Source organism: Phyllobates terribilis, unplaced genomic scaffold (genome assembly GCF_046119375.1).
Source record: "Phyllobates terribilis strain yellow unplaced genomic scaffold, ASM4611937v1 Scaffold_9__5_contigs__length_417890890, whole genome shotgun sequence".
Classification (NCBI taxonomy): domain Eukaryota; kingdom Metazoa; phylum Chordata; class Amphibia; order Anura; family Dendrobatidae; genus Phyllobates; species Phyllobates terribilis.
Genome location: NW_027362769.1, coordinates 163,413,048 through 163,440,814, shown reverse-complemented (window position 1 = coordinate 163,440,814; position 27,767 = coordinate 163,413,048). Strand labels below are relative to the sequence as shown.

General features: G+C 44.4%; 1 protein-coding gene across 1 annotated transcript in view; it reads left to right on the top strand.

Moving 5' to 3' along the window:
- The window catches only part of THSD7B (thrombospondin type 1 domain containing 7B), a 760,515-nt gene that overhangs the window by 633,158 nt on the left and 99,590 nt on the right, over positions 1-27,767 (top strand). Inside the window, exons 17-18 of the mRNA XM_073647255.1 lie at positions 7,270-7,423; positions 25,027-25,168. Of these exons, the coding sequence (XP_073503356.1) occupies positions 7,270-7,423; positions 25,027-25,168 (296 nt within the window). The remainder of the gene's footprint in view (positions 1-7,269; positions 7,424-25,026; positions 25,169-27,767) is intronic.

Sequence of the window (27,767 nt, the reverse complement as noted above, 5' to 3'; positions counted from 1 at the left end):
AGATGGGTCAGCAGAGCATTAGAAGACAGCATACATAGGAGCAGGGGAATTATGCAGAGCATGTACCAGAGAGATGGGTCAGCAGAGCATTAGAAGACAGCATACATAGGAGCAGGGGAATTATGCAGAGCATGTACCAGAGAGATGGGTCAGCAGAGCATTAGAAGACAGCATACATAGGAGCAGGGGAATTATGCAGAGCATGTACCAGAGAGATGGGTCAGCAGAGCATTAGAAGACAGCATACATAGGAGCAGGGGAATTATGCAGAGCATGTACCTGTGGAAAGAGAAGAAGAAGACGAATGTTAGTCCATGGCCTCTGAAATAACTGCCACTTCTCTCCGAAGCCACTTTGCACAAGAAGACGCGTGCACACCCCAGCACGCGTGCACCCCTTACAGAGAGTCTAAATATATAGGCCACATTAAACTATATCAGGTGTAGGGCATTGTGGGAACGGCTTGTGGATAAATTAACAGCTGGTCATTTCAACAGGAGATGGCTGGGTGATCAAAGACAGAGCCAGGACGCAAGTCTCTGCAGTTTAGCACCTCTAAAAATCAGATAAGGTATATAGTGGGGAAAGAACAAACATATGTGAATATTGATTGGAGTGGGACAGATGAAGCAGGGGAATTATGCAGAGCATGTACCAGAGAGATGGGTCAGCAGAGCATTAGAAGACAGCATACATAGGAGCAGGGGAATTATGCAGAGCATGTACCAGAGAGATGGGTCAGCAGAGCATTAGAAGACAGCATACATAGGAGCAGGGGAATTATGCAGAGCATGTACCAGAGAGATGGGTCAGCAGAGCATTAGAAGACAGCATACATAGGAGCAGGGGAATTATGCAGAGCATGTACCAGAGAGATGGGTCAGCAGAGCATTAGAAGACAGCATACATAGGAGCAGGGGAATTATGCAGAGCATGTACCTGTGGAAAGAGAAGAAGAAGACGAATGTTAGTCCATGGCCTCTGAAATAACTGCCACTTCTCTCCGAAGCCACTTTGCACAAGAAGACGCGTGCACACCCCAGCACGCGTGCACCCCTTACAGAGAGTCTAAATATATAGGCCAGAATAATAACGATAATAACAAATAATATACACTGTACTAGCAAAGCAAGTAGTGGCGGGGGCCACAGGAGGAGGAAGACTTCTTGGCGCCCCCTCTTCCTGATAGTTTAGTTAAACTCCTGTTCTTGAGCCCTTTAAGTCGTTTGTGTAGCGGCTGTGACAAATTTATGACAACTTTTTGCAGTGACTCCCGGCATCTCGGCAGCACGAGGAGTGGAAATAAACTCCTTGGCACGAAGAACAAAAGTTAATCCATTTCATTGATTAGTGACAGCGGCTGATACCGACACCTGGTAATCAGAACGGCCGCATTAGGACATCAAAGCTCATATATTTATGCCGCAGCTGATTCATTTATTTTTCAAGCAGGTGACTCAGTGGTTATTTTTTTTTCCTACACATTAATGGATGTGGCCGTTAAATCATCACCCCGAAATTACTCTTTATGGGGTTTCAGAATAATAATAAAAATACAATGTTTAGATTTAATTAAATTCCGGAAATGTTTTCAGCTGGAGATTTTCTTACGCGCGGCTGACATTTATATAACGTATGAATACAATAATTGGAGTGTGTTTGAAGGTTATGGAGATTTATGAAGGATATTGCCGTTTTCATACTCTATACATAACGCTGGGTGTAAATACTGAGAAACGAGTCGTGTATGTAAATGGGCTGTAATTCAGGAGGAAAAAAAGAGGCAGAAATCTCCAAACTGGATTTTCCAGAGTACCTACACTCCTCCAATATAGAAATTACAACACCAAGAAGGAAAAGTTGTGGAATTATGGAAATCATTAGACATGTTAATGACCTGCAAATGATAAAAAAAAAAAATGAATAGAAAATGTATAAAATATCTTGATTTATTAAGTATGAAATATGTGTGCAGAAATCCCAGCACTTACAGCCTCGGCTGCTATCAATTAGGTTATTAATGGTCGTCTGAGGAATGCACTTGGGAAAATCATCAAGATCCGCTACTGGCAGCTTCCCGTGTTATCATCGACCAATGACGCCACAGATGTGTTCGGTGGGAGACAAGTCCGAGACGCTGCAGCCACGGGAGCACATTTAGGGCACATAGGCTACTTACAGTAGGACAAGCAACTTGTGGCCTGGCATTGTTTTAAAAAAGGGTCATGAAAACTTTGGATAAAAGACTGTACCATTTTAAGGGTTTGTTTAAGTGGGACTCCCTCTGGAGGACCCAACACGTCCACTCATTACATAGTCTGCTCATTGAGTTAAATGAGTACTGTGTAATACTTTGTCTCTCCTGTGGTGGCACTGCAGAGAAATCAAGTACTTACTGCCCGGCTTCTCACGGCTGATTACTGGTTCCAGTAGCTTCATTTCAATAGATCTGTGGGAATGGCCGAAAGTGTCGCTATAATTATTTTGTTGATTAAACTGGATCTGTCAACTGATTTCACAATACCAACTGCATATATTATTAAATTAATCTCTTACACCTGATGAGTCTGGTGTTTTTGCTTTTCTATGTCAGAATGGTTGTGTAACCATATTTAAACTTTAAACTCAATCTCAACCTATCTACCCTGATCAATAGCTCCTCAGTGTCCCTCCTCCCTGCTACTGCTGAATCTTCACCTACCTACCCTGATCAACAGCTCCTCAATGTCCCTCCTCCCTGCTACTGCTGAATCTTCACCTACCTACCCTGATAGACAGATCCTCAGTGTCCCTCCTCCCTGCTACTGCTGAATCTTCACCTACCTACCCTGATTGACAGATCCTCAGTGTCCCTCCTCCCTGCTACTGCTGAATCTTCACCTACCTACCCTGATAGACAGATTCTCAGTGTCCCTCCTCCCTGCTACTGCTGAATCTTCACCTACCTACCCTGATACAGATCCTCAGTGTCCCTCCTCCCTGCTACTGCTGAATCTTTACCTACCTACCCTGATTGACAGATCATCAGTGTCCCTCCTCCCTGCTACTGCTGAATCTTCACCTACCTACCCTGATAGACAGATCCTCAGTGTCCCTCCTCCCTGCTACTGCTGAATCTTCACCTACCTACCCTGATAGACAGATTCTCAGTGTCCCTCCTCCCTGTAACTGATGAATCTTCAGCCACCTAGCCTGATTGAAGGCTCTTTAGTATTTCTCCTCTCTGCTGCTGAATCTCTGCCCACCTAATATTACTGACAGCTCATCAGATTCACTCCTCCGTGCTGTTGCTGAATCTTCACCCACCTAGCCTGATTGACAGCTTCCCAGTGTTCTTCCTCCCTGCTGCTGCTGAATCTTCACCCACCTAGCCTGATTGACAACTTCTCAGTGTTCTTCCTACTTGCTGCTGAATCTCCACTGATTGACCTCCCTTTCATGCCCCTCCTTTCTGCTGCTGTAACTGAATCTCTATCCACCTGACCTGACTGACAACTCATCCTTTTCCCTCCTTCCTGCCGCTGCTGAAATCTCACACTGCTCAGTACAAGCTGCAGCGGTCACTCAGGCTGGGTGGACAGTGACCAAAAACACTTGGACTCATGAGCTCTCTCACTTTTTAGCTGGACTTTTAACATAGTCATTTTAATATCAGGACTATATAGCCATTGTGCCATGGATTTTCACTGTAAGTACACCGGCCTCATCAGGTCTAAGACATCTACTTAATCATGTCTGCAGTTTTTATTGTGAAACCTGGTAATAGATACACTTAAAAGAGAAATGTACATTACCAAATGTTCCCTGTATTGACATTGAATACGTTCCATTAACAGATTACTGGTGGTCACCGTTACTGGCCCCATTTAGCTTATTTTCAATGGATCTCTATAACGTCCCTATGATTGATATAATATTTGATATTAGTATTGTGATACGGAGCCAAAATATGTAACAATGCGAATGTTTTAGAAAATGTATACAACGTATGCAAATACCGTCATATATATGTAAATCTAAAAAAAAAAATCATATTTTTCCCATGAGTCTTACACCATTGACGAAGTGGACCTAAAATATGGAATTATTCGAAGTATTGGTGTATCGTAATCCACATGACGAATGACTGCGTGTGGGATTATTAGTGAGCGCACTTGTTAATATGTAATAATGCCCGAGCTATCGGACCCACCCGATCCTTCATCCCTGCGCTTAGATTATATTTACATAGAGAAATTGCCGGAGCCTCATTGACATGAATTTACGCGGCGTTCAGAGCGAGCGTGAAATATAGGCCAGTAAAATGCATGTGATGGTAATGTAGGCAGGAAGAGCAGGGGCCATTCTATCAATGGGACATGTATACATGACTAGCCGGCACGCAATCCCATCCGGCGGGGCCGTTACAGTGAGCCGGCGGAGCCTCCTGAGACCTCATTCCTCATCACCACCGACTCTTATCTGGTGAAAGACGCTTTCTTCTCTTCTGCAATATAATTGCTTCCAGCTACAGGATTACAAGGTGGAGACGTTTCCTGCAACATTTTCATAGCTTTTCATGTAGAATTTTTAAAAATGTTTAATTTTTCATTTTTTTTCAAATTTAAACTGAATCTGTTTTTTTTTTTTTTTTTTTTTTTCTATTTCAGTCTATGAGTAATTTAGGGGCTGGATATAGGCTTGATGCTGACGGTCAATAGAATAGTAAAGAGTTGGGGGATTTAAGCTGTTTATGTAGGACCCAGTTCTGTACTCATCACACAGCACTATCCTATACCAGAGGGTTGTACCATGAATGGTGGAGCTATAGAGAGCTCTTATGATGATCAGAGAAACAAAGAAGAAAATAATGGAAACAAATCTTATTTATTGCTCTATATCACAGATGGGTAGAGCAGTGCAGACACACAAAGGAGAACAGCCGTTTCGCATCACTTGAGGCTTCATCTGGCCAACATTACTGAATTCCAGAGGAAGTGTCCGTTGATACGAAACATCAGATGTCATGTGTGTGTCTGCAATTCTTCGCTCATCTGAGATATAGTGCAATAGGAAAGTTTTGTTTCCACCGGTGAGTGACACTAGTCTTAGTCTCTCTGCATTGATATGTTCAAGACTATTGCTGTATTGTAGAGCTATCATATCCTATCATAGGATAGATCATCAACATCAGTTTAATGGGGGTCTGGTACCTCCAATATATGGCTGCCATAAGCTCTGTCGGCAGCCAGATGTAAGCACAATGTCGGAGCTGTATTGCGCACCACTTGTAGCAGACGTTGCTGGGTACCAAAGAACAGCTTCTAGAGGCTTGCTGAAGCTGTTCTTTGGTACCCAGCAGTGGCCGCTACACAATGAATGGAGTTGCGCATTGCAGCTCCGTTCAGTGTATTTACATCTGGGGACTACCAAGTATCTGGTAGTGGCTACTGCGACTTGATTTGAGCTGAGAATTCATTGTCTTTACATCTGGCCACCTCTGGAGCTTAAAACAGCTTATTGGTTGTCATGTGAGGTTTTGGACCCCCAAAGATCTAATATTGATTGGTTCTAATATCGGGTTTTTGACCCTCAAAGATCTAATATTGATTGGTTGTAATGTCGGGTTTTTGACCCCCAAAGATCTAATATTGATTGGTTGTAATGTCGGGTTTTTGACCCCCAAAGATCTAATATTGATTGGTTGTAATGTCGGGTTTTGGACGCCCAAAGATCTAATATTGATTGGTTCTAATATCGGGTTTTTGACCCTCAAAGATCTAATATTGATTGGTTCTAATATCGGGTTTTTGACCCCCAAAGATATAATATTGATTGGTTGTAATGTCGGGTTTTTGACCCCCAAAGATCTAATATTGATTGGTTGTAATGTCGGGTTTTTGACCCCCAAAGATCTAATATTGATTGGTTGTAATGTCGGGTTTTTGACCCCCAAAGATCTAATATTGATTGATTCTAATATCGGGTTTTTGACCCCCAAAGATCTAATATTGATTCGTTCTAATATCGGGTTTTTGACCCTCAAAGATCTAATATTGATTGGTTCTAATATCGGGTTTTTGACCCTAAAAGATCTAATATTAATTGGTTGTAATGTCGGGTTTTGGACGCCCAAAGATCTAATATTGATTGGTTCTAATATCGGGTTTTTGACCCTCAAAGATCTAATATTGATTGGTTGTAATGTCGGGTTTTTGACCCTCAAAGATCTAATATTGATTGGTTCTAATGTCGGGTTTTTGACCCCCAAAGATCTAATATTGATTGATTCTAATATCAGGTTTTTGACCCCCACAGATCTAATATTGATTGGTTCTAATATCGGGTTTTTGACCCCCAAAGATCTAATATTGATTGGTTGTAATGTCGGGTTTTTGACCCTCAAAGATCTAATATTGATTGGTTCTAATATTGGGTTTTTGACCCTCAAAGATCTAATATTGATTGGTTCTAATATCAGGTTTTTGACCCCCACAGATCTAATATTGATTGGTTCTAATATCGGGTTTTTGACCCCCAAAGATCTAATATTGATTGGTTGTAATGTCGGGTTTTTGACCCCCAAAGATCTAATATTGATTGGTTGTAATGTCGGGTTTTGGACGCCCAAAGATCTAATATTCTCTGATGGAAACCTCAGCAATAAACTGTAATCTGTGTTACTAGCAATAAGGGTTCTGCTTCTCTGCAGCGCCTCCACTGGAGAAATTAAGCATTACACATTACTTATTCAAATCATTGGGTTGTCCATGTAGTGCAAGTCCTCCAGAGCGAGAGACAATCTTTGTAGACTATCTCCTTTCTAGCCAAAAGATGAAGAACCTGAACAGAGGAGCGAACTCACAACCCCTTAATGTTGGATATAAACTGGATTTTCTAAACTATACATCCATTATGATCTAGAATACTCTACATGTAAAGCAGAAATTACTAAAAGTCTGCCACAAATAAAATGATTTACTGTATGATTCTGAATATATTGCTTTTTTAACAAACTTTTCATATTGGGACTGATTCTTCTGGTGGTTCCTTACCTGCTCACAGATTATTTCTTATTTCGATTTTGCCCCTTGCTGCACTCTTTTTTTTTTTTTTCTCTATTTCTTTCTATCATGTCCATATTCATTAAATATCCAATGTACACCTACATTGATCATTGATTTGGAACATCCACATGACAGCCCACATTTATAGTATCTACCAATACAGCACATAATTATTTCCTGGATGATTGAGAACTAATGAACCTATTCATTTGCTTTCTCCTAGATGTGTGAATATTTCTGATAATGCCGAGGAGGCTTTTGTAAATGATACATATTGTTATCACCTGGAATCCCCCTCATCCAAGCAGGAGTGCGCCATTTCGTGCCCGGGGGAATGTGTAATGTCTAACTGGGGTCAGTGGAGCGAGTGCACAAAGGTAATGTAATAAATTCTATATTGCCTACTGTACTAAGAAAATGGTTCTGTTTCATGTGAAAGCTTGTAATATGTGTAATAAGATAGAGTGATCTTTTATATGTCAGTCATCATATAACTGAGGACTAAAATAAGGATCTAAATAAGGGTATGTGCACACTGAGGTTTTTGGAGCAGGTTTGCTTCAGAAAATAAATGAAAAATAATTTAAACTTTAATACATACTTAATAAGCTTATTGGATATTCTTTTTTATAGAACTAAGCTCCCCTAGTATACAAAGGTGCAAACATATTAATGTATTGTATAAATGCTAATGATATGCATGGTAAAAAAAATAATATGCATAGTAAATAAGAGCAGATTTAATATTGCATTAAAAAGACTGGCATACATTGTAAATAACATGTATATACAGTTTTACTAACTCATTTATAGGTTAGTAAAATGAAGTGTTACCTTCTACGTTTGTTTTCTTTCCACAATATTGTTCACTAAGGTGCGCCGTATACCCTAAATGCTATCTGACCTATGCAGATATATGGTGCATAATACACTGCTCATTATGACGGATGGACCTGGTTTCAGCTACGCCAGTATACGTAAACAAAACTGATTGATTGTACTTTACCAAACCAAGCTCCCTAATTATCCAAGGGTGAAATTATGTTTATTCAGTCTTATTTGTGACCTTTGTGATTTTAGATGAATATTTGATGAAAACTAAAAGAGTACAATAATATAAAGGGTGTGACTTGTAAACATTATTATTATTATTATTTATTTTTATAGCACCATTATTTCCATGGTCCTGTATATGCAAAGATGGTTTACATATATAAATAAATACAAAAAAAAAATACAGCAAACAAAAAAAAGACAGATTGGTACAGAGGGGAGAGGACCTTACCCTTAAAAGCTTACAATCTGTAGGGTATTGAGGAAAAAGGCAGTTGGTCGGGTGGGTTGCAGCAGCTCTGGTGGTAGTGGGGTCATCGCAAGTAGTGTTGAGCCACCCCCGTAGTGTTCGAGTTCGGTTCGGTTCGTCGAACACCTTCGAACACCGTTAAAACCAATGGCAGGCAAACAAAAACACACAGAAACACATAGAAAACACCTTCAAAGGTGTCCAAAAGCTGACAAACTGCTCAGAAGACACAACTAACACATGGAAAAGTGACAAGTACATATAGTCATGCGAAAAGAAAAGAGGTGGAGGAGTAAAAGGAGGGGGAGACACAGATATAGGCATGTCATGCCCTTCTAAAATCCAAAAAGTGAGAAGCCGACACGTTCAGTCCGCTCCTGCCCGTGCCACCTCCGTGTCGCCGGGTTTGTGCCAGAGCCGCGGTGAACCCTGACGGCCAGCCCCCCTCTCCCAATACTGGTGCCTGTCCGCTGGTGGGTCGAGCGAGCCCCCCTGTGGTGGAGGCAGCTCTAAGCTTTTTAATTTAAATTGTCTCTCTAATTTGAATGAATACACTTTAAATCCATTTACAAGGATCTATTGGAGGGCAAGTCTCATGCCAGCAGCCGCGTAATTCCAGCTCCAGTAGCGTCCACTAAAGCTGCTGCAGTTAAAAAGCTTTTATAAGGATCGAGCTCGGCTGTCCACCGCAAGGCATCCTACTGCCAGTCCCAGCCCCTATGCCTTGGGGTGCCTCCTGATGCTCTTCACTGAGTATCCCGTGGTCCCGAAGCATTTCCTTTGAAAAAATTAAGTGTCCAAACTACAGGTGGTGTAGCTTGCTTAACAGCCGGGATAATCCGCTGACTAGCAGACACTGCTACTAGGCACAAAGTATTTCCTGGGCTAGATGCAGTTAAAAATTTGTAATTAGATACTCTCGTTGGATGCTGAGAAAGCATTCCATAGAGTCTCCTGGCACGCCATATATGATTCTCTTAAAAAGCTTGGGGTAGGGGTCTAGGGGACCCTTTTATAGCCAAAATCACGGCCCTGTATCACAATACGTCACCTAGGCTGAAGATAAATGGAACTGTAGCACCCTGAGGGCTCGGTTGCTACAGAGGTATTGCACCTCACCCAGAGGTGTGATATCTCACTCTCAGGTAAGGATGGAGTGTGGATCAGGACCCGACACCTGCATGCATTACACCACATTGCCGTGGGGCAGGGCGACCAATATGCCTCTGAGATGGGCACGACAGTCCCTGTCCCTGGCTGGAGTGGGGGGAGGGAACACTGAGGAAGGGGAACCCTGTAGTGCAGGAGCAGGGAGGAAGCAGTTCCTGGGTGCATTGAGAAGGGAGTATAAAAGGTGGGCACCATCTTAGTTCAGTGCAGAGAAGTCTGAGCAGAAGTGGCAGGGAGCAGGGGCTCTGCATGAGCTCTGCTCCGGAGGCGGGCCTAGTAACAGAGGCCCAGGCCTGGAAGAGGGAGAAGGAAGGAAGAGGAGCGGAGAAGGCTCCAGGAACGAGGAATGAAGGGATCCCAGGGGTGCGGACGGGCGAGTCGCCACCGCACGCCCGAATCCACCTGCGTGGAGGGGTCAGGCCAAAGGGGGAGACCGGTCCCCGAAACTAGTGGAGGCAGGAAACGACCCTCAGCTAGAAACCGGAGACTGTGACATTTTATGTGGCGCAGCCCCTCGCTACACCCGCTAGGAAGGCACCACATAGGGTCAGGGAAACTGGCGCCAAGTTTACCAAGAGGAGGCCCGAGGCAGCCGGACAGAAGGGTTGGTAAGAAAGGCCAGACAAAGGACACACAAAGGGGGTCCTGTGAAGCGCTCCAAAGTTATCTGGGAGTTGTCTGAGCCCCTCACCTGGTGAGCACAGTACGACGTGGGCAGCCGTTACCTGCAGACGTGGTCTGGATAATAAGAACTGTGAGTAAAGGCCCTGGACTGCATCACTGACTCCGTGTCGTTACTGCTGCTGCCCTGCACCATCACCCCCATCCTCCGCATACACTGCCCTGAGGCTATACTCCTCCCGTGGGGAGTTATGCTACGCTCTGCTGCACCCACAACACCAGCCTCAGCGGTCTGCCCTGCAGCGGCGGTTCACTCTGACCGCAATCCACGGGTGGCGTAGTCGGACATTTAAACATCAAAACCACATAAATAGTTCCGCCACTGGTTTGACCACCCTGAGCCACGGAACCGAGTCGCCGCCACGAAGACTACAACCACCAGCATCCACCAAAAAGGGTCCGGCTCCGGGTGTCCCAAGGCCCAGGGGGTGCATCAGAACATTTTCATCACCTTTCACAATCACCAATGGGACAAGGCAGGGATGTCCTCTGTCCCCTCTCTTATACATCCTAGTGACGGAGCACCTGCTCTCATCAATTCGCCATAACCCCAATATTAGGTGGATTGAGGTGGGAGGCACCGAGTACAAGTGCTCTCTATTTGCTGATGATGTCCTAGTATATATCACTCAATCACATATATCCATCCATGCTGTTATGGCTGAAATAGATCACTTTGTTACATGGTCAAATTTTAAAATCAATGCAGCGAAGTCTGAGGCCCTCGATGTCTCCCTCCCCAAATCCATATAGGATTCCATCCAGTCCAACTTTCCCTTTGCCTGGCCCTCACAGGGTATCAAATACTTAGGAATTCCTATTCATAGAGACCTCTCCCATCTATGTTATCTTAATTTTGGGCCCTTTATTGAACAACTCCATACAGACCACGGTTGGCAAGTTAGAACTGTAAGATTCACTACGTGAACCACTGGTGTTTTGTGGAAAAGCACATGTACACTGTGTTCCAAATTATTATGCAAAAAGTGTTTAGGAGTGATAAGGGAAGAATTTGTTTGTTTGTCAGTTAAACTCATTGATGGTGATGTGTGTCAGGGCTCTTTATATCACTGTAAGCAATTGCAGACACCTGTGCTAATTAGTTTGGCAGGTGTGTCCAATGAAAGGCAAGACTACTTAAGAAGGCTGTCTCACATTATTAAGCAGCCTACATTTTCTGCCAAAATGGGAAAGAAAAAGGATGTGTCGGCTGCTGAGAAGCAACAAATTGTGGAGTGTTTAGGTCAAGGCATGACTACAATCAACATTGTGCGATGATCAGGATGAAGTGTCTTGGCAATCAAGAAGTATGTAGCTGATTCACAGTACACACGTGTGCGTGCTGATAAGGGCAAATTGAGGACTCTTTCCTACAGGCAATTACGTCAGGTTAAAAGAGCAGCGGCAAAAAAGCCTTGTCATAGCAGCAGACAAGTTTTTGAAGCTGCTGGTGCCTCCAACGTTCCCCGAACAACAAGATGCAGGGTCCTTCAGAGGTTTGCAGCTGTGCATACGCCATCCTGTCGACCTCCTCTATCCACTTCACACAAGCAGAAACGGCTCCAGTGGGCTAAACATTACATGAAGACTGATTTCAAAACTGTTTTGTTCACGGATGAGTGCCGTGCAGCGCTCGATGGTCCAGATGGATGGAGTGGAGGATGGCTGGTTGATGGACACCCCACGCAAACACGGCTACAGCGCCAACAAGGAGGAGGTGGAGTAATGTTTTGGGCTGGAATCATGGGGAGAGAGATTGTCGGCCCCTTTAGGATCCCTGAAGGCGCTAAAGATGAACTCCATAATGTATGTGGATTTTCTCAAACAGCACTTCCTGCCATGGTTCAAGAAGAAGAACCGTGTATTTCACAGCAAGATCATTTTTTTGCATGATAATGCACCATCTCATGCTGCACATAAAACATCTGCATCTCTGGCTGATATGGGCATAAAAGGGGACAAACTTATGGTGTGACCCCCATGCTCCCCTGACCTCTACCCCATTCAGAACCTCTGGAGCATCATCAAAAGGAGTGTCTATGATGGCGGGAGGCAGTTCACATCTAAGCAACAGCTCTGGGAGGGTATTCTGTCCTCATGCAAAACAATTGAAGCAGAAACCATCCAAAACCTGACAAATTCAATGGACGAGAGAGTTCAGAAGCTCCTTTCGAACAAGGGGTCCTATGTGAAAATGTAACATCACCTAGAATAAAGTTTTGAGTTGAAAACTGTTTGATTTCAGTTTCTAATAACCTGCTAATGCTTATAATTTCAAAAATGACAGGTAGTGCAGCAAGAAGGCACTTATGTGTCTTGCGCATCTCGGAGCCCCAAAATTATTTTCCGGGCTAGATGCAGCTAAAAATTATTATTAATTTTAAATCTGGTGGAGCTTAGTATAGATGGCCTAATAGGATCAGTGCTGCACACTGCTACAAAGCCCAAATTATTTTCCAGCCAAGATACAGATAAACATGATTAGTAATTTTAAATCTGGTGGAGCTTATTATAGATGGCCTAATAGAATCAGTGCTGCACACTGCTACAAAGCCCAAATTATTTTCCAGCCAAGATACAGATAAACATGATTAGTAATTTGAAAGCTTAAAACGGTTGGTAGGGTGATTTTAACCAATCATCAAGCTTTTACTCTCCCCAGGATGACACAGGGGTAGAAAAGTCGTTTCGGATCCATGATTTGTTCATCTTTATGAACGTGAGTCTGTCTACATTATCAGTGGAGAGCCGCGTGCGCTTATCTGTCAGCACACCACCAGCAGCGCTGAACACACGTTCAGACAGAACGCTGGCTGCGGGGCATGACAAGATCTCCAAGGCGTAAGTGGCTAGCTCCGGCCATTTATCCAGGTTGGAAGCCCAAAAAGAGCAAGGGTCCAGTGACACAGTCATGGCTTCAATGTTTACTTGGAGATACTCCTGTACCATCGTCTCTAGGCGTTGACTATGTGTCAGACTTCTTGTCTCCTGTGGCCTTGCAAAGGATGGGCTAAAAAAGTGGTGAAATGATTCCGCAAAATTGATGTTACCAGCAGATACTGTGGTTCTGTTACGGTTTGAGTGCTGAACACTTGACGGTCCCACGGTTGGCAAGTTGGAACTGTGAGATTCACTACGTGCACCACTGGTGTTTTGTGGAAAAGCACATGTAAGATTCTGCAACAGTCTCTGCTGATACTCCTGCATGCGTGCATCCCTTTCTATGGCAGGAATAATTTCGGCAAATTTACTTTTGTACCGGGGATCTAACAGTGTGGCAACCCAGTAGTCAGGATTATTTCTAATTCTCACAATTCGAGGGTCATGTTGCAGGTAGTGCAGCAAGAAGAAGAAGACACTCATGTGTGTTGCGCATCCAAGAGCACCAAGTCCCTGTTGTGTTGGTGGCGAGGTAACAATCATGCTTCCTTCCTCTGTCCTCTCCCCCCAACCTCGCACAACAGAAATGTGATCAAGGTCTCCCTCATCTGATGAGTCTTCCATCAGTTCGTCCTCCACTTCTTCCTGGGCTCCTGCACCTTCCTCACTAGTTTGGCTGCTACCATGCGCCCTGGTAAAACCATCTCCCCCACCCTCACATGCCTGCCGCCTTGGTGCTGCCGACCGTCTGGACCTTGCAGATGTTAGCCCTTCCGCATACAACTCCTCCTCCTCTACTTCCTCTACATCCTCTTGTGCCACCACCTGACTCCGAATTCTGTTTAACATGTGCTCCAGCATATAAATCACCGGAATAGTCATGCTGATAATGGCATCGTCAGCACTAAACATCTTCGTCGCCATTTCAAAACTGTGCAGAAGGGTGCATAGGTTCCTGATCTGAGACCACTCCTCCAGCGTGATTTGCCCCACCTCTGGATCTCGTTGGCCCAGGCTATATGTCAAAACGTATTGCACCAGGGCTTGTCGGTGCTGCCACAGTCGCTACAACATGTGCAGAGTTGAATTCCACCGGGTAGGCACATCGCATTTTAGCCGGTGAAGTGGCAGGCCCAACGACTTCTGTAGAGATGTAAGTCGCTGAGCTGCGGGATGCGAACGGCGGAAGTGAGCACACAGCGACCGTGCCCTCTGCAGAAGGCCATCTAGTCTGGGATAGTGGGCTAAAAATTGCTGGACAACCAGGTTCAACACGTGAGCCATACAAGGCACGTGTGTGACATTGCCCCGGCGAAGGGCCGCACCCAGGTTTTCAGCATTGTCGCACACGGCCTTCCCTGGTTTCAGGTCCAGTGGAGACAACCATTCATGAAATTGGTTCTCCAGAACTGACCACAACTCCTCAGCTGTGTGACTCACATTTCCCAGACATTTCAAAGTAAAAACCGCCTGATGACATTGAGCCCTACTGCCAGCATAGTAAGGAGGTGTGCAGGATCCCTTCTGCGCAGTTAGAAAGCTTGTGGCATGACCAGACAGGCTTTGGGTGCAGGTGGAAGACCGAGAGGAGGTTGAGGAGGCAGAAGCAGTGGAGGAACTTTGACATAAAGAGGATTGACGCACAACTCGTGGGGACGGCAAGACTTGGACAGCAGCCCCTTGTCCTGCTGTCACCATAGTTACCCAGTGCCCAGTCAGCGACATGTAACGCCCCTGTCCATGCCTACTCGTCCAAGTGTCTGTGGTGAAATGCACCCTGTCACACACAGAGTTTCTCAAAGAAGCGGTGATGTTGTGTGCGACATGCTGGTGGAGTGCAGGCACACCTTTCTTTGAGAAGTAGTGCCGACTGGGCATCTGGTACTGGGGCACTGCGACGGACATAAGGTCTCGAAAATCCTCTGTGTCCACCAGGCGGAAAGGCAGCATTTCTGTAGCCAAGAGCTTGCAGATGGTGAAATTCAACCTCTTAGCTTTCTCATGGCTAGGAGGAAATGGTCTTTTACTTGTCCACATCTGAGGGACCGAGGGCTGGCTATTGTGCTTAGACGGGGTTGATAAGGGTGTCCCCGGCAAACTGCCGGTCTGTGTGGAAGATGCAGGCGGACATGTTAGGTTGCCTTGATCCAAAGGTGGTGCTATCGATGTCGGACAGCGCTCAACACCAGCTGGTGTTACCACCTCCAAAGAAAATGACCTGCCAATCACGCTGGCTGTTGCGGGTAAAGAGGTGGCAGGTCTGCGCCCCAAAACAGGTGTGACTGCTGTCCCCCCAGTCACAGAGGATGAAGAGGCCGCGGATGCACAAGATATGGCAGATGGTGGTTGGCCCGGCCGGCTAGGCCGCATTGTAGCACACTGAGCTTCCCACTGCAACTTATGCTTCATGTCCATGTGCCGGTTCATGCATGAAGTACTCAAACTATGTATTTTTTGGCCTCTACTTAGCTTTTGCTGACAAATGTTACAGATAACACGAGTTGGGTCATCTTTATCGATCTGAAAAAATGCCCAGGCTATGCAAGGCTTAGCACCCATGCGACCTGAAGAGCCACCACGACTTGTGTTTGAGGATGCAGTTGTTGACGTGCTTCCAGTACTACGTCTCTATCCAGGAAGGCGCAACCTGACCTCGTCGTCACTAGCATCTTCCTCCACCTCCTCTGCTGACCTCATCTCTTGGCTGACTGTGGGTTGACAGTAAGTGGGATCTCCAACCTCATCATCATCACCCTGTGCGTTATCACACCCGTCGTCCTCAGAGCCAACCTGTCCCTGCCCTGACAAAAAATTAAAGTTGTCGCTCCAATCAGGTATTTGAGTCTCATCATCGTCTTCCTCATTGTCTCCACCAACAGGAGTTACAGTTTGGGAATGAGGGTCTACATTATGGTCAGAACCTTCTGCGTCTGGTCCTGGATCCGACTCATAAAGATTCTGGGCATCAGTGCAGATCATTTCCTCGTCTGGATTCACAGAAGCGCTGGAGTCGACCTCTGATTCCCAGGCTATAGTATGAGTAAACAGCTCTGCAGACTCAACCATCTGTTCTACCTCATACTCAGACGGGCAGCTGGAGATTTGGGAGCTGTGAGGAAGCAAGTGCGATTGGGGTGACACCTTTGAGGACTGGAGTATTTGTGATGTTGAAGTTGATGTGGAGGAGAGCCCACTTAAAGGAGCACTTGATATCCGTTGAAGCACCTGCTGTTTTTGTGCCTCATCTGGAATTTGTAGCGATTGGCGTGGCCGTAAGAAAGGGATCTTATCACATTGTCCGCTAAAAGAAGTAGACATTTTAGTTTGGCTGGAAGATGGTCTTTCTTCTGCAGATGTTACTGTTGCTTTAACACCTACCCCACGGACACAACCTTTTTTCCCCTTCCCAACACGCCTATTCCCCTTTCCACCAGCAGCAGGCCTTTTTCCACTCATTTTGGTGGTTAACTAATTCACAACTCTGGAGTTGTTTGCACAAAAAAACAATGGATGGGAACCGAGCAGAGCTGAGTGGCCAAACTGTGGTATTAGGCCAAAACTATTGGCTGGGTTAGATGCAGAAAAAAATTATATTCGATTTGCAACCTGATGGAGGTCAGTATAGATGGACTAATAGAACAAGTCCCACACACAGCTAGAAGCCCAAATATTTTTTCAGAGGTAGATGCAGAAAAAAAATATATTCAGTTTGCAACCTGATGGAGGTCAGTATAGATGGACTAATAGAGAAAGTCCCACACACTGCTAGAAGGCCAAATATTTTTTCAGAGCTAGATGCAGACAAAAAATTATTTTGAATTTGCAACCTGATGGAGGTCAGTATAGGTGGACTAATAGAACAAGTCCCACACACTACTAGAAGCCCAAATATTTTTTCAGAGGTAGATGCAGAAAAAAAATATATTCAGTTTGCAACCTGATGGAGGTCAGTATAGATGGACTAATAGAGAAAGTCCCACACACTGCTAGAAGGCCAAATATTTTTTCAGAGCTAGATGCAGAAAAAAATTATATTCAGTTTGCAACCTGATGGAGGTCTGTATAGATGGATTAATAGAACAAGTCCCACACACAGCTAGAAGCCCAATATAATATTTTTTCAGAGGTAGATGCAGAAAAAAAATTATTTTTAATTTGCAACCTGATGGAGGTCAGTATAGATGGACTAATAGAGAAAGTCCCACACACTGCTAAAAGGCCAAATATTTTTTCAGAGCTAGATGCAGAAAAAAATTATATTTTTCTCAAATCGTTCGTGTTTGCCGAACGGCTCGAACACCGCCCAAAACAGCTCGAATTTGAGATTGGCGAACAGTTCGAGTAGAACAACGCTCATCTCTAATCGCAAGCTGTGGATGTTTCTGAAGATTGTTTTCAGGTTGCCTCTGAAGATTCAATTTTGGGAAACAATTGGATGTGCTGAGACACTGAATTTTACAGGACGGTGGTTGCTCGGAAAAAATCTTGGAGGCCATTAGGTGAGGAATGTATAAGGGTGGAGGAGACAAGGTCTGGTGAGGAACGGAGGTTACATATTGGGAACAGGCTGTGACTGGTCCACAGGGGAACAGGAGAATCCTCCGGCAGGCCGCTCATTTGAGGGAGTTCTGATGAGTAGTGCTATTACACTTGATTCACAATTTTCAGAAAAAAGTATAATGTAATCATTCATTAAACAAGCTAGCCAAATTAATATTACATAGAAGAAAAGGTAAATTTGTGTACTAGGATCAGGTTATTTTTGCATGTAGCTGAACAGTCGGCCCTAAGAGTCAATGTTACTGGTGGGCCTTTGCCAACCCAGTCCAACACTGTTTGGGAAGATATTGGGAGATTAGATTGGACGGGCACGGAGGAGACAGGTTATGGACGGCCTTGTAAGTCATTGAGAGTAGTTTAAACTGGTTTAACCTGGGAATTGGAGGCCAATGAAGGGATTGGAGGAGGTGTAGGTGAGGGGGAAGTATTCGGGCAGCGGAGTTAAGTATGGATTAGCAGGGTGCCAGAGTGTTAGATTCGGAGGCCTCAGATCAGGTTATTGCAGTAGTCAAGGCAGGAGATGATGAGGGCAAACATGGGCCCTTCAGCAAAACAGACTCCATAATAAGAACCATTAGAAACCCCAATTCCCAGTTTTTCATTGTTCTTCATTTATCTATACAATTCCTGGCAGCGGTGACCCCCTTAGCTGCCAGGATGCCTATACCCATGGTGACATCTCTATACATCTCTATGCATGATGGGTGTTTCATCTACCCTCATAGGTGATTACTACTGTATTGTAAAATGTCCCATCCATTACAATAATATATCTAAAACAAACAACTAAAATTCAATTTTCAGGGGAACCTAAATCAGGGACCTCGATAATAACAGGATTGTCATTTCTTCCACAATATATTTGCGCAGCATGGCTCCAAACACAATAGCTGCTCATTACTATTCACCCCGCTGCTGGAATTAAATTGCATTCATGTTGTACACTTGACTCCGCCGGAAATTGTCAGTCTCCTCTTTGCTGCCAATTTGGATTCCAAACGTACAAAACGGCATCTTGTTTGTCAAAGTCGCTCCGTCTCCTTTTTATTTTCCCCCCTATTTTTCTGTATTGTGAAATCTGCATAAACGACATGGACACATTTATGGAGAGGCCATATGAGACACGGGTGCCTTCTCTGTGTTCCTTCTCCTGCCAGAGAGGATCGCGTTCATTAACATAAACACCAGAATGTATTCCTAGGAAACATGTTGAATATGGATAAAAATAGAGATGGATGGCGCCTTAGCGCGGCGGAGTGACAGTCACCCCGGTCTTGCATTTCCATTTTCTTCAGGTGTTTTGCACCAAAGAAGATCGGGGTGGAATGTACCTGCCATTCCCACAGATGTGTATCATTCATCTGTAGAACGAGTCACAAGACGGCGTCCTTGGGTCCCGCCTGGTCAATGGACGTTTCTCAAGAACATATATTTTTATTAGGGCGAGTTTATATGGGGCATAAGTTTCAAAAATGTTCTAGGATAATTGTCTAACTTCCAAGAAATATCTCAAAGAAGTTGTCCAATAAGGAAGTGTTATCAGCAATCCACGGGGTAGATGATAAACGTATGATCGCGGAGGGTCCAGCTGTAGAGCCCCCCACCAATTTTCAAACTTGAGGATCAAGGACCCTTGTGTGTATGGAATGATAATTACCAAGCATGTTCAACTCACACTCGTTGCACATGCTCGCTACCACTCCATTCACATAGAGGACTTTAGCCCCCCTGTTTTCTTGATTGGTGAGGACACCAGTAATTAGACCCCAGGTATTCATACATTTATCGTTTGATTTGTGGATTTGTGATATCCACAGCACCAATCCTGCTGTCACGGGTGTGTCGGGTGTGACAGACAGTCATTCTGGATCCAACTGTAAAAGGTCGCTGCACTTGGCCTTGCAGACACCTTCTTGATCTTTTCACCATCCTTCCTTCTCTAGGACCCAGCGGTGAGCTCCACTTTCTGCTGCTTATTAACACCCCCCTGCTGGACCTTTAAATAACACCCAGTCTCTCCGGAGAGTTGCTGGTGATAGAAGTATATTCCTCTGTTCAGGTCTGGAGTTCTAGCAGTCAGCTAGTTTATTTTTGGAGTTCCTTTGTGATCATTGTTGTGTTTGCTCTGGTGTCTTCTCAAAGCTAAGTGTATTCCCTTGTCTGTTTTCCTTGTTTGTCTTTAGCTGCAGTGGGGCTGACTAGAGCTCACCCCTTCCCCTCCCTACCTAGGGCCTAGCTCCAGGGTCAGCCAGGGCTAAGGTATCCTGCTCAGCGATAGGTGAGGAACCTATTTAGGGACGATAGGGGAGTCAAAGTGTTGTTAGATCTACCTAGGGGTCTCCACTCTCCCTTTCCCTAGTTGCTGGGCTTCCCCTTCTTTTCCTCTCATGGGTCCTTCCCATACCTAGCATGACACCTGCTCAGGAGTCTCCAGGACCACAGGTAGTGACTCTGGCGCTTTTTTTTATTCCTCCAAATTTGGCAGTGTGGCGCCCCTGAGGGTTCAGTCGCCACAGAGGTACTGCACCTCACCCAGAGATGTGGTGTCTCCCTTCTCTCAGGTAAGGTGGGAGTGCTGCACGGAACCCCAAAACACCTGCATCCAACACTACACTGCTCCAGGCTGGCTGGAGGGGCAACATGCAGAGCGCAGCTGCTGAGCCCTGACCCTGGCTGGAGTGGGGGGAACCCAAAGGTAGGGGGAACCAATAATGGGTGTGGGTGGAGGAAGTAGTTAGAGGAAGCACCATCATAGTGAGGTATAAATAGGGAAGCCATCTTAGGGTGGTGGGTTCAGTCAGTGAAGTAGTAGTGTGAGTTCTAGGGAGCTGTTCGGAAGAACAGCTCGGGACAGTTCAGAGGAACAGTCCGGGGGCAGAGTCTCATTAGGAGATCTGCTCCGCAGTTAGGGCCAAGTCAGAAGGCCCCGGGGGGGAGCAGGGAGTAGGCTCCGTTTTGAGAAGGGATCCCAGGGGGTACGGCGCGTGCAGGACGGCACCCGTACACCCCACATCTGTCAGAAGACAGAGGGATCGCTGCGGCATTCTAATCCCCAGGAGGGTCAAGTAGGTCCCGGATCCGACGTACAGGAAGGACTCCAGAGCACCCGAGCGGGATTGAGAGTGGGCATTGCAGAGCAGGAGGGAGAAGGACCAGAGTAAAGACGGTCAAAATAGGAACACGAGAAAGTGGGGTTCTGCCAGGTATTCCCAAGTTGCTTGAGGAAGGATTGAACCTCTGCCCGGTGAACGCAGCGCGACGCGGGAGGCCTTTACCTGTATAGTGCACCTGTGAAGTGTCTAAAGAACTGTGAGTAAAATCTTGGATGACTGCACTGCACTACATCTGTCCATTCTATCGTTCCCCCTGCACTACAACGCCCAGCGCGACCCACTATCTTCTACTACACTGCCCTGAGGCCAGCTCCACCTGTGGGGAGCCGTCCCATCACAAGCTGCCCTAACATCTACCTCAGAGGACTGTTGCAGCGCTGGTGACCCTCACCAGACACCACAGGTGACGTCACGACAAATCCCCTATAACCTATTCCCCTTTTCAGTGACCGCCCTGGGCCACGGAGCGGGCCAGCCACCATGATATCCCCCAATCGGCAACAGGGAGGCCCGGCTGCCGAGTACCCCACGGCCCTGGGGGCGCGTCAGCAGCTTCTTTCAACACTTGCAGTCTCATGTATCTTGAACTGCTGTGGAGTATGTTGGCTCAAGGGTTAGTATTGGGCACAGAGCCGATCGCAAGCACTATCCTCCAACCTCTACTTTTGACTCTCGGTGATAACAGATATGATTGTCTCTAGCTCTTCGCTTACATTTCTGTGGCAATTTTCCACTTGCGCCAATCTTTTACTTGACTCGTCATAGCTGATATTCCTAGGACTGGTCGACCTGCAAATAATCCATATTTAATCCAAATAGCAAGCAATGCAACTCCGCGTACATTTCCCTAAAATACTAAATTACTGGAACTTGATTTTGCCATTAACAATAACTATATTACTCACAAAGTTCTCTCATCACCAAAGAGAAACTAACTAAACTTTTTTCACTTTAATTATCCTCTAGCCATTGCAAAGTTAAGAATTTTTGTAATGTTTCATTGCCTTATTTTTCTTTCTTCTCTCCCCAACAATATGCTGCAGTGCTCCTTTAGATGCTGCTTGCATTTGCTGCTCACCAAGATCCATACATTGCATTCAAACAGAGTGCAGGAATTCCCCTGTCTGACCCTATCTACTCCCCTCCCTCATGCTCCGACGGGTAGACAATATGAATATAGTGTAGAGATCTCACTGAGCAGCAGATCAAAGCAGCTTCTAAAGGAACAAGAATAGGGCTTTGAAACGGCACTGCAGCATGGCGGTATACTTTGTTTGCAACTGTTCTGCTTGTGTAGGTGTCTTGGTAGTTCTGACATAATTATGCAGAAGGATCTGGATGAATATGCAGTGAAAGATATAGTTGGAGAACATATGCAGCAAAACCTGGGATTAGCATCAGTCAGAAATTCTACCCAGCATGCCCGCTTTGATATTGGTTGTCTGGTGGGGGTCCTCAGTCTTTCCGCCTTTCCTATATCTGATCTATGGAAGCCTCTGCCGTAACCTTTATTTTTTCGCAGATTTGCACTGTAAATATAAGACGTCTCGATGTTGACAGCCGCCGTCCGGGGAGCGTGCTGAGATCCGCCGCGCTTTTTAATCATTACTTTGATCATTCCAATTAAGCTACCTGAGGGTGAACGTGAAATATGGTTTAATACAGAGAGACGTTGATGAGGACTATGGAGAGAATCTGCTGACGTAGACCCTACATAGGAACATTTAGATGGCAGATAAAGGCCAATTAGCTGCCTCGTCCGTCCACCGCTGTTATTAATAGTTTTTCTCAGGACAGGCTCGGTAAATTAATTCACCCGAGTATTTCTAGATAACGAGCCGTCCCTTTCAAAAGGAGCAGAAATTTAATAAAATCCCGGAAATTTCCTGTTTATCTGGCAGACTTTTTGTTGTTCCCCTCCCACCCACACCCCACTCATTCGAGCTTATCGGCCCGGAGTAGTCCGCCGAGTTGCCGGCACTGAGCGAAGGATCGCGGGAAGTTAATTAAACTCAAGAGAACGTACAATGAAAAGTAGAATAGTGAGTTATTGACGGAAGTTTAATAATTGGCTCCGGCTGGTAATCATCTGCTACGGGTGCCAGTTATTGGAAAGTTTTAATATACATGTAATTAAAAGATAAATTAATCAAGACTCATTCTCAACTGGGAGTCCCCTTATATGTACTATGCCTCCATTACAAGTCCAAAATTTTGTCCTGGTCAATTTCATAATATACGTACCACTAGAGGGCGATAGATGCATATGGAGTTATAGGGCTAGAATCGAACTCCATGGGATTGTATACATTTGTAGGCTGTCGGCTCCTCCCGGTGGTGGCTATCTAGTGTCACTGCAAGCAGGGAAAGCAATTAAGCCCTCCTCTTCCTCATTTAGGACCCCTTTGTATGCACTTTCCCTATCTTAGTAGGAAGGACACTGCCGTGACTTGTCCTCAAGCGGCTTCCTATTATATAACGGACGGATGTTGCATTTCAATTACTGGCGGATAATTAAGAGGGTTGCACGGAGCTGAGCTATTTTTGGGCGATGTGCACCGTTCACGATCATTTTCTTAATGCCTTTAAAATTAAAAAGTGAAGCTACATTGTAGTTGATGTTAATTAAAAATATCCCAACTGCTTTGTTTCTACAACTACTGCGGCCCCCGATTCTTCATTTGCAACTTTTTTTTCACGTCGCTTTTGTCTTGTGTCCATCGCCAACTTCTTCAAAATACCCCACGTGGTTCATGAATTTTGTGCAAGGTCAAAAATGGTCTTTATCTGCGACTGGAGCCTTTTTCTTGCAATCTTTTAGCGTAAGAAAAGTTCAAGTTGCACTTTTTGCAAAATGGCACAAAAGGTGCACCAAAGTATTTTGCAGACATAAAATCACTCTAGGGAGGGGAAACATTGGCAAACTAAAAGAAACAACGACAGGCGAAAACAGATAAAATAGATAAAAGGCGCAAATGGAAAGATAAATATGATGGCAACAAAAAAAAGGTGCAAAAATGCAAAAAAAGGCGCAAATGCAGTAATGACAGCACACACTGCCTGTAGTCTGATCCTTTAGTCATATACTCCGTTCCATCTGTCCCTTACTTCTGCAGGAAGTTTGCACTAGTCTGTTACCATAGAAACATATAGTTTGCATCGGAGCTGTGTAGGCAATAATATAAATTTTGGATTAAAGTGGATCTGTCGGATCTCTTATCTGAGGGGAGCATAGCACAGAGGAGGAGGCGCTGATCTCGGAAATATATACTTTTCTATTATTTTACTTTACATTTTTTATATGTAAAAAAAAAAACTGTTTTAAAGCAGCCAGGACTCCTAAAAAAAGCCTGAGAGTCCTGTTGACTCCGCCCTCGCAGTTTTTAGTGACAGTTTTTCCTGTATGAGCTTGTAGTCCCATAAAGTTGTCTGTCACCGTATGTGAGCAGAATGCACAGGCTTTCTCTATGAGTTGGAGAAGAAGTAAGACTCACAGGCAATCTCTACATGTGGGTGGTGGGAAAGTGGACTTAAAAGATTTTTCCATGAGTGGGCGGGTGGACTCTGAGGCTTTTTTTTTATGAGTGCACAGGGGAAATAGGAATTGCAGACTTTCTCTATGATTGGACGGGGGGGGGGGGGATCTGGGTTTATCAGCTTTCTGTATGAGTTGCTTGGGAAAAGTAAAGCTCACATGCAATGGCAGGGGGAAGTAGGACTCACAGGCTTTCTCGATAAGTAGGCGGAGATTATAAGACTTAAAAGATTTCTCTATGAGTGGGTGAGGAAGCTTGACTTAAAATAACTTCGAGTCTGTTTGGGATTACATGAATAGACCGAAGAATTTGCGCAAGTGACATCCATAGAAGATCTGTGGTCAGCTCTCCAAGATGTTTGGATCAACCTCCTGCCGAGATCCTTCCCAAATTGTGCGAGAAGAGCTGAAGAAGACCCGAATATCGATAGGGATTTAGATTTCACTTTGCATTTTGTAAATTGATAAATATAAACTATTATTTCTAGTTTTGGAAGCTTCTTACTTTACAGCCGTAAATATATATAAATATATAGAGATTGGTATAATAATAACCAATCTCTAATTCTTTCCTATATGATATATTCCTCGACTAGAACTTGTCTCATCTGATATCCGATCTTCGCACCGAAATCTGGAGTTTGATCAATGTCTGTGAAATTTTCTTCTGTGGATGTCTCTTCTAGGGGCCGCGATGTTCCTGACACTCACCGCTTTCTCGTCTGCTTTTTCCATCAGTCATGCGACACCAACTCTGCGAGGTCAAGGACGAGATTTCCACTGAGAATAGCGACTAACGGGAAGACTTGTCCTGAGGACCTGGAAACCGAATCGTGTGTCCTGAACAGTAATTGTTTCCACTACCAGTATAATGTCACAGGTACGAGCGCACCCCCCCGGATATTATAATCTGTACCAGCAGCGCTGACTAATAAATCCCTCCAGAGAGACATCCAGCGCCTGCCATAGTGACGGGTACATCCGATGTGCCTATGTATTATTCATTCATTTGGTCTTCCTCTCTCTCTTCAGGTTTGTGTCACTTATTTGGGAGATGTTATACAGTATATCTTATTATATAATGAACTGATCCCCTGAAGAAGCCGATGAATAGAGAAACCTATTGGATAATTAGCAGGGCCGGATTATAGGAAGGGCACAAGAAGCCTCATCCAAACCCCAAATATAAAGTTTTACTACATAAATGTGTAAAGATTTTATTATGCAGCTTGAAGGATCAGTCGACACACTGCTGATATTTTCTGCGGCGGATCATGTAACAAATCCACAGAGAACGCGCATAAAGAACGTGCAAATACTTCTGCAAATTCACCGCAGTTTTTCAACAATTAAAAGGGGGGAAATAAATAGAAAGTGACACTTTGCTGAACGGTCTGAAAAACGTGGATAAGATTTGTAAAACCTCATGCACTTGGATGGTATTGTAATCCGAATCCGCAGCAAGTTCACCCTTTGTGGACCCTAAAAGGTTGGAGCGCTGCATGTTCTGTAGGTGGCTCTGATATCCCTATTTATTGTCATAATCATGGAGATTAGCAGCTGCCAGGTGGATCCGCTTATCTCCTGGATGATGGAAGAATCAGAATCCAGAAAATTCACATGTACTTTTCACCGAAACATGCCGTACTCCCCAACATGACTTTGGACAGAATAGGGATGTTTAAAGGGTAACTATTATTTTGTAAAACTTTTTATATTATTTATAGTTGCTCCATAGTGTTACTGATCGGTGGGTGTCCAGCTCCTGAGACCCAAACCAATTGGTCATAATAAAGCTCTAAAAAGTGCAAAGTTCTTTCATGAACTGTGAGCACAGAGCGGTGCATGGGCTCAATAGTAAGTCTATGGGCCACCAGTAGGGGGAGCTCACTGCATAAGAATTTATACAGGTCCCAATGAACTCAATATTTAATCGTATCCAATAGTGGCAGAAAGGACTGGTCATGTAACACAATATGTTCTGCTCTACATTTTACAGTTCAGATAGAAGTTTTTTAGTGATAGACAGATAGATAATAGATAGATATACACTGTGTTCCAAATTATTATGCAAATAATATTTTCTCAGATTTTCCCAAATTACCTATATGAATTGCAGTCATTGTAATTTTCCAGTCAAATAACTATTAGAGTACAACTGAAAGGTTTTTGTATAAACTGCCTATGATAACAGTATATTTTTAAAAAAATAAAACAAACTGCACTCAAAATGCATGTCCCAAATTATTATGCACAGCAGAGTTTTCAACCTTTTCATTTTAATAAAGAACAAAAAAATGGTCATTTTTGAAATTATAAGCATTAGCAGGTTATTACAAACTGAAATCAAACAGTTTTCAACTCAAAGCTTTATTCTAGGTGATGTTACATTTGCACATAGGACCCCTTGTTCGAAAGGAGCTTCTGAACTCTCTCGTCCATTGAATTTGTCAGGTTTTAGATGGTTTCTGCTTCAGTTGTTTTGCATGAGGACAGAATACCCTCCCAGAGCTGTTGCTTAGATGTGAACTGCCTCCCGCCATCATAGACACTCCTTTTGATGATGCTTCAGAGGTTCTCAATGGGGTTGAGGTCAGGGGAGCATGGGGGTCACACCATAAGTTTGACTCTTTTATGCCCATAGCAGCCAGAGATGCAGATGTTTTATGTGCAGCATGAGATGGTGCATTATCATGCATGAAAATGATCTTGCTGTGAAATGCACGGTTCTTCTTCTTGAACCATGGAAGGAAGTGCTGTTTGAGAAACTCAACATACATTATGGAGTTCATCTTTACCCCTTCAGGGATCCTAAAGGGGCCGACAATCTCTCTCCCCATGATTCCAGCCCAAAACATTACTCCACCTCCTCCTTGTTAGAGCCATAGCCGTGTTTGCATGGGGTGTCCATCAACCAGCCATCCTCCACTCCATTCATCTGGACCATCGAGATCATTTCATGCATGATAATGCCCCATCTCATGCTGCACATAACACATCTGCGTCTCTGGCTGCTATGGGCATAAAAGGGGACAAACTTATGGTGTGACCCCCATGCTCCCCTGACCTCAACCCCATTGAGAACCTCTGGAGCATCATCAAAAGGAGTGTCTATGATGGCGGGAGGCAGTTCACATCTAAGCAACAGCTCTGGGAGGGTATTCTGTCCTCATGCAAAACAATTGAAGCAGAAACCATCTAAAACCTGACAAATTCAATGGACGAGAGAGTTCAGAAGCTCCTTTCGAACAAGGGGTCCTATGTGCAAATGTAACATCACCTAGAATAAAGTTTTGAGTTGAAAACTGTTTGATTTCAGTTTGTAATAACCTGCTAATGCTTATAATTTCAAAAATGACCATTTTTTTGTTCTTTATTAAAATGAAAAGGTTGAAAACTCTGCTGTGCATAATAATTTGGAACATGCATTTTGAGTACAGTTTGAGTTTTTTATTTTTTAAAAAATATACTGTTATCAT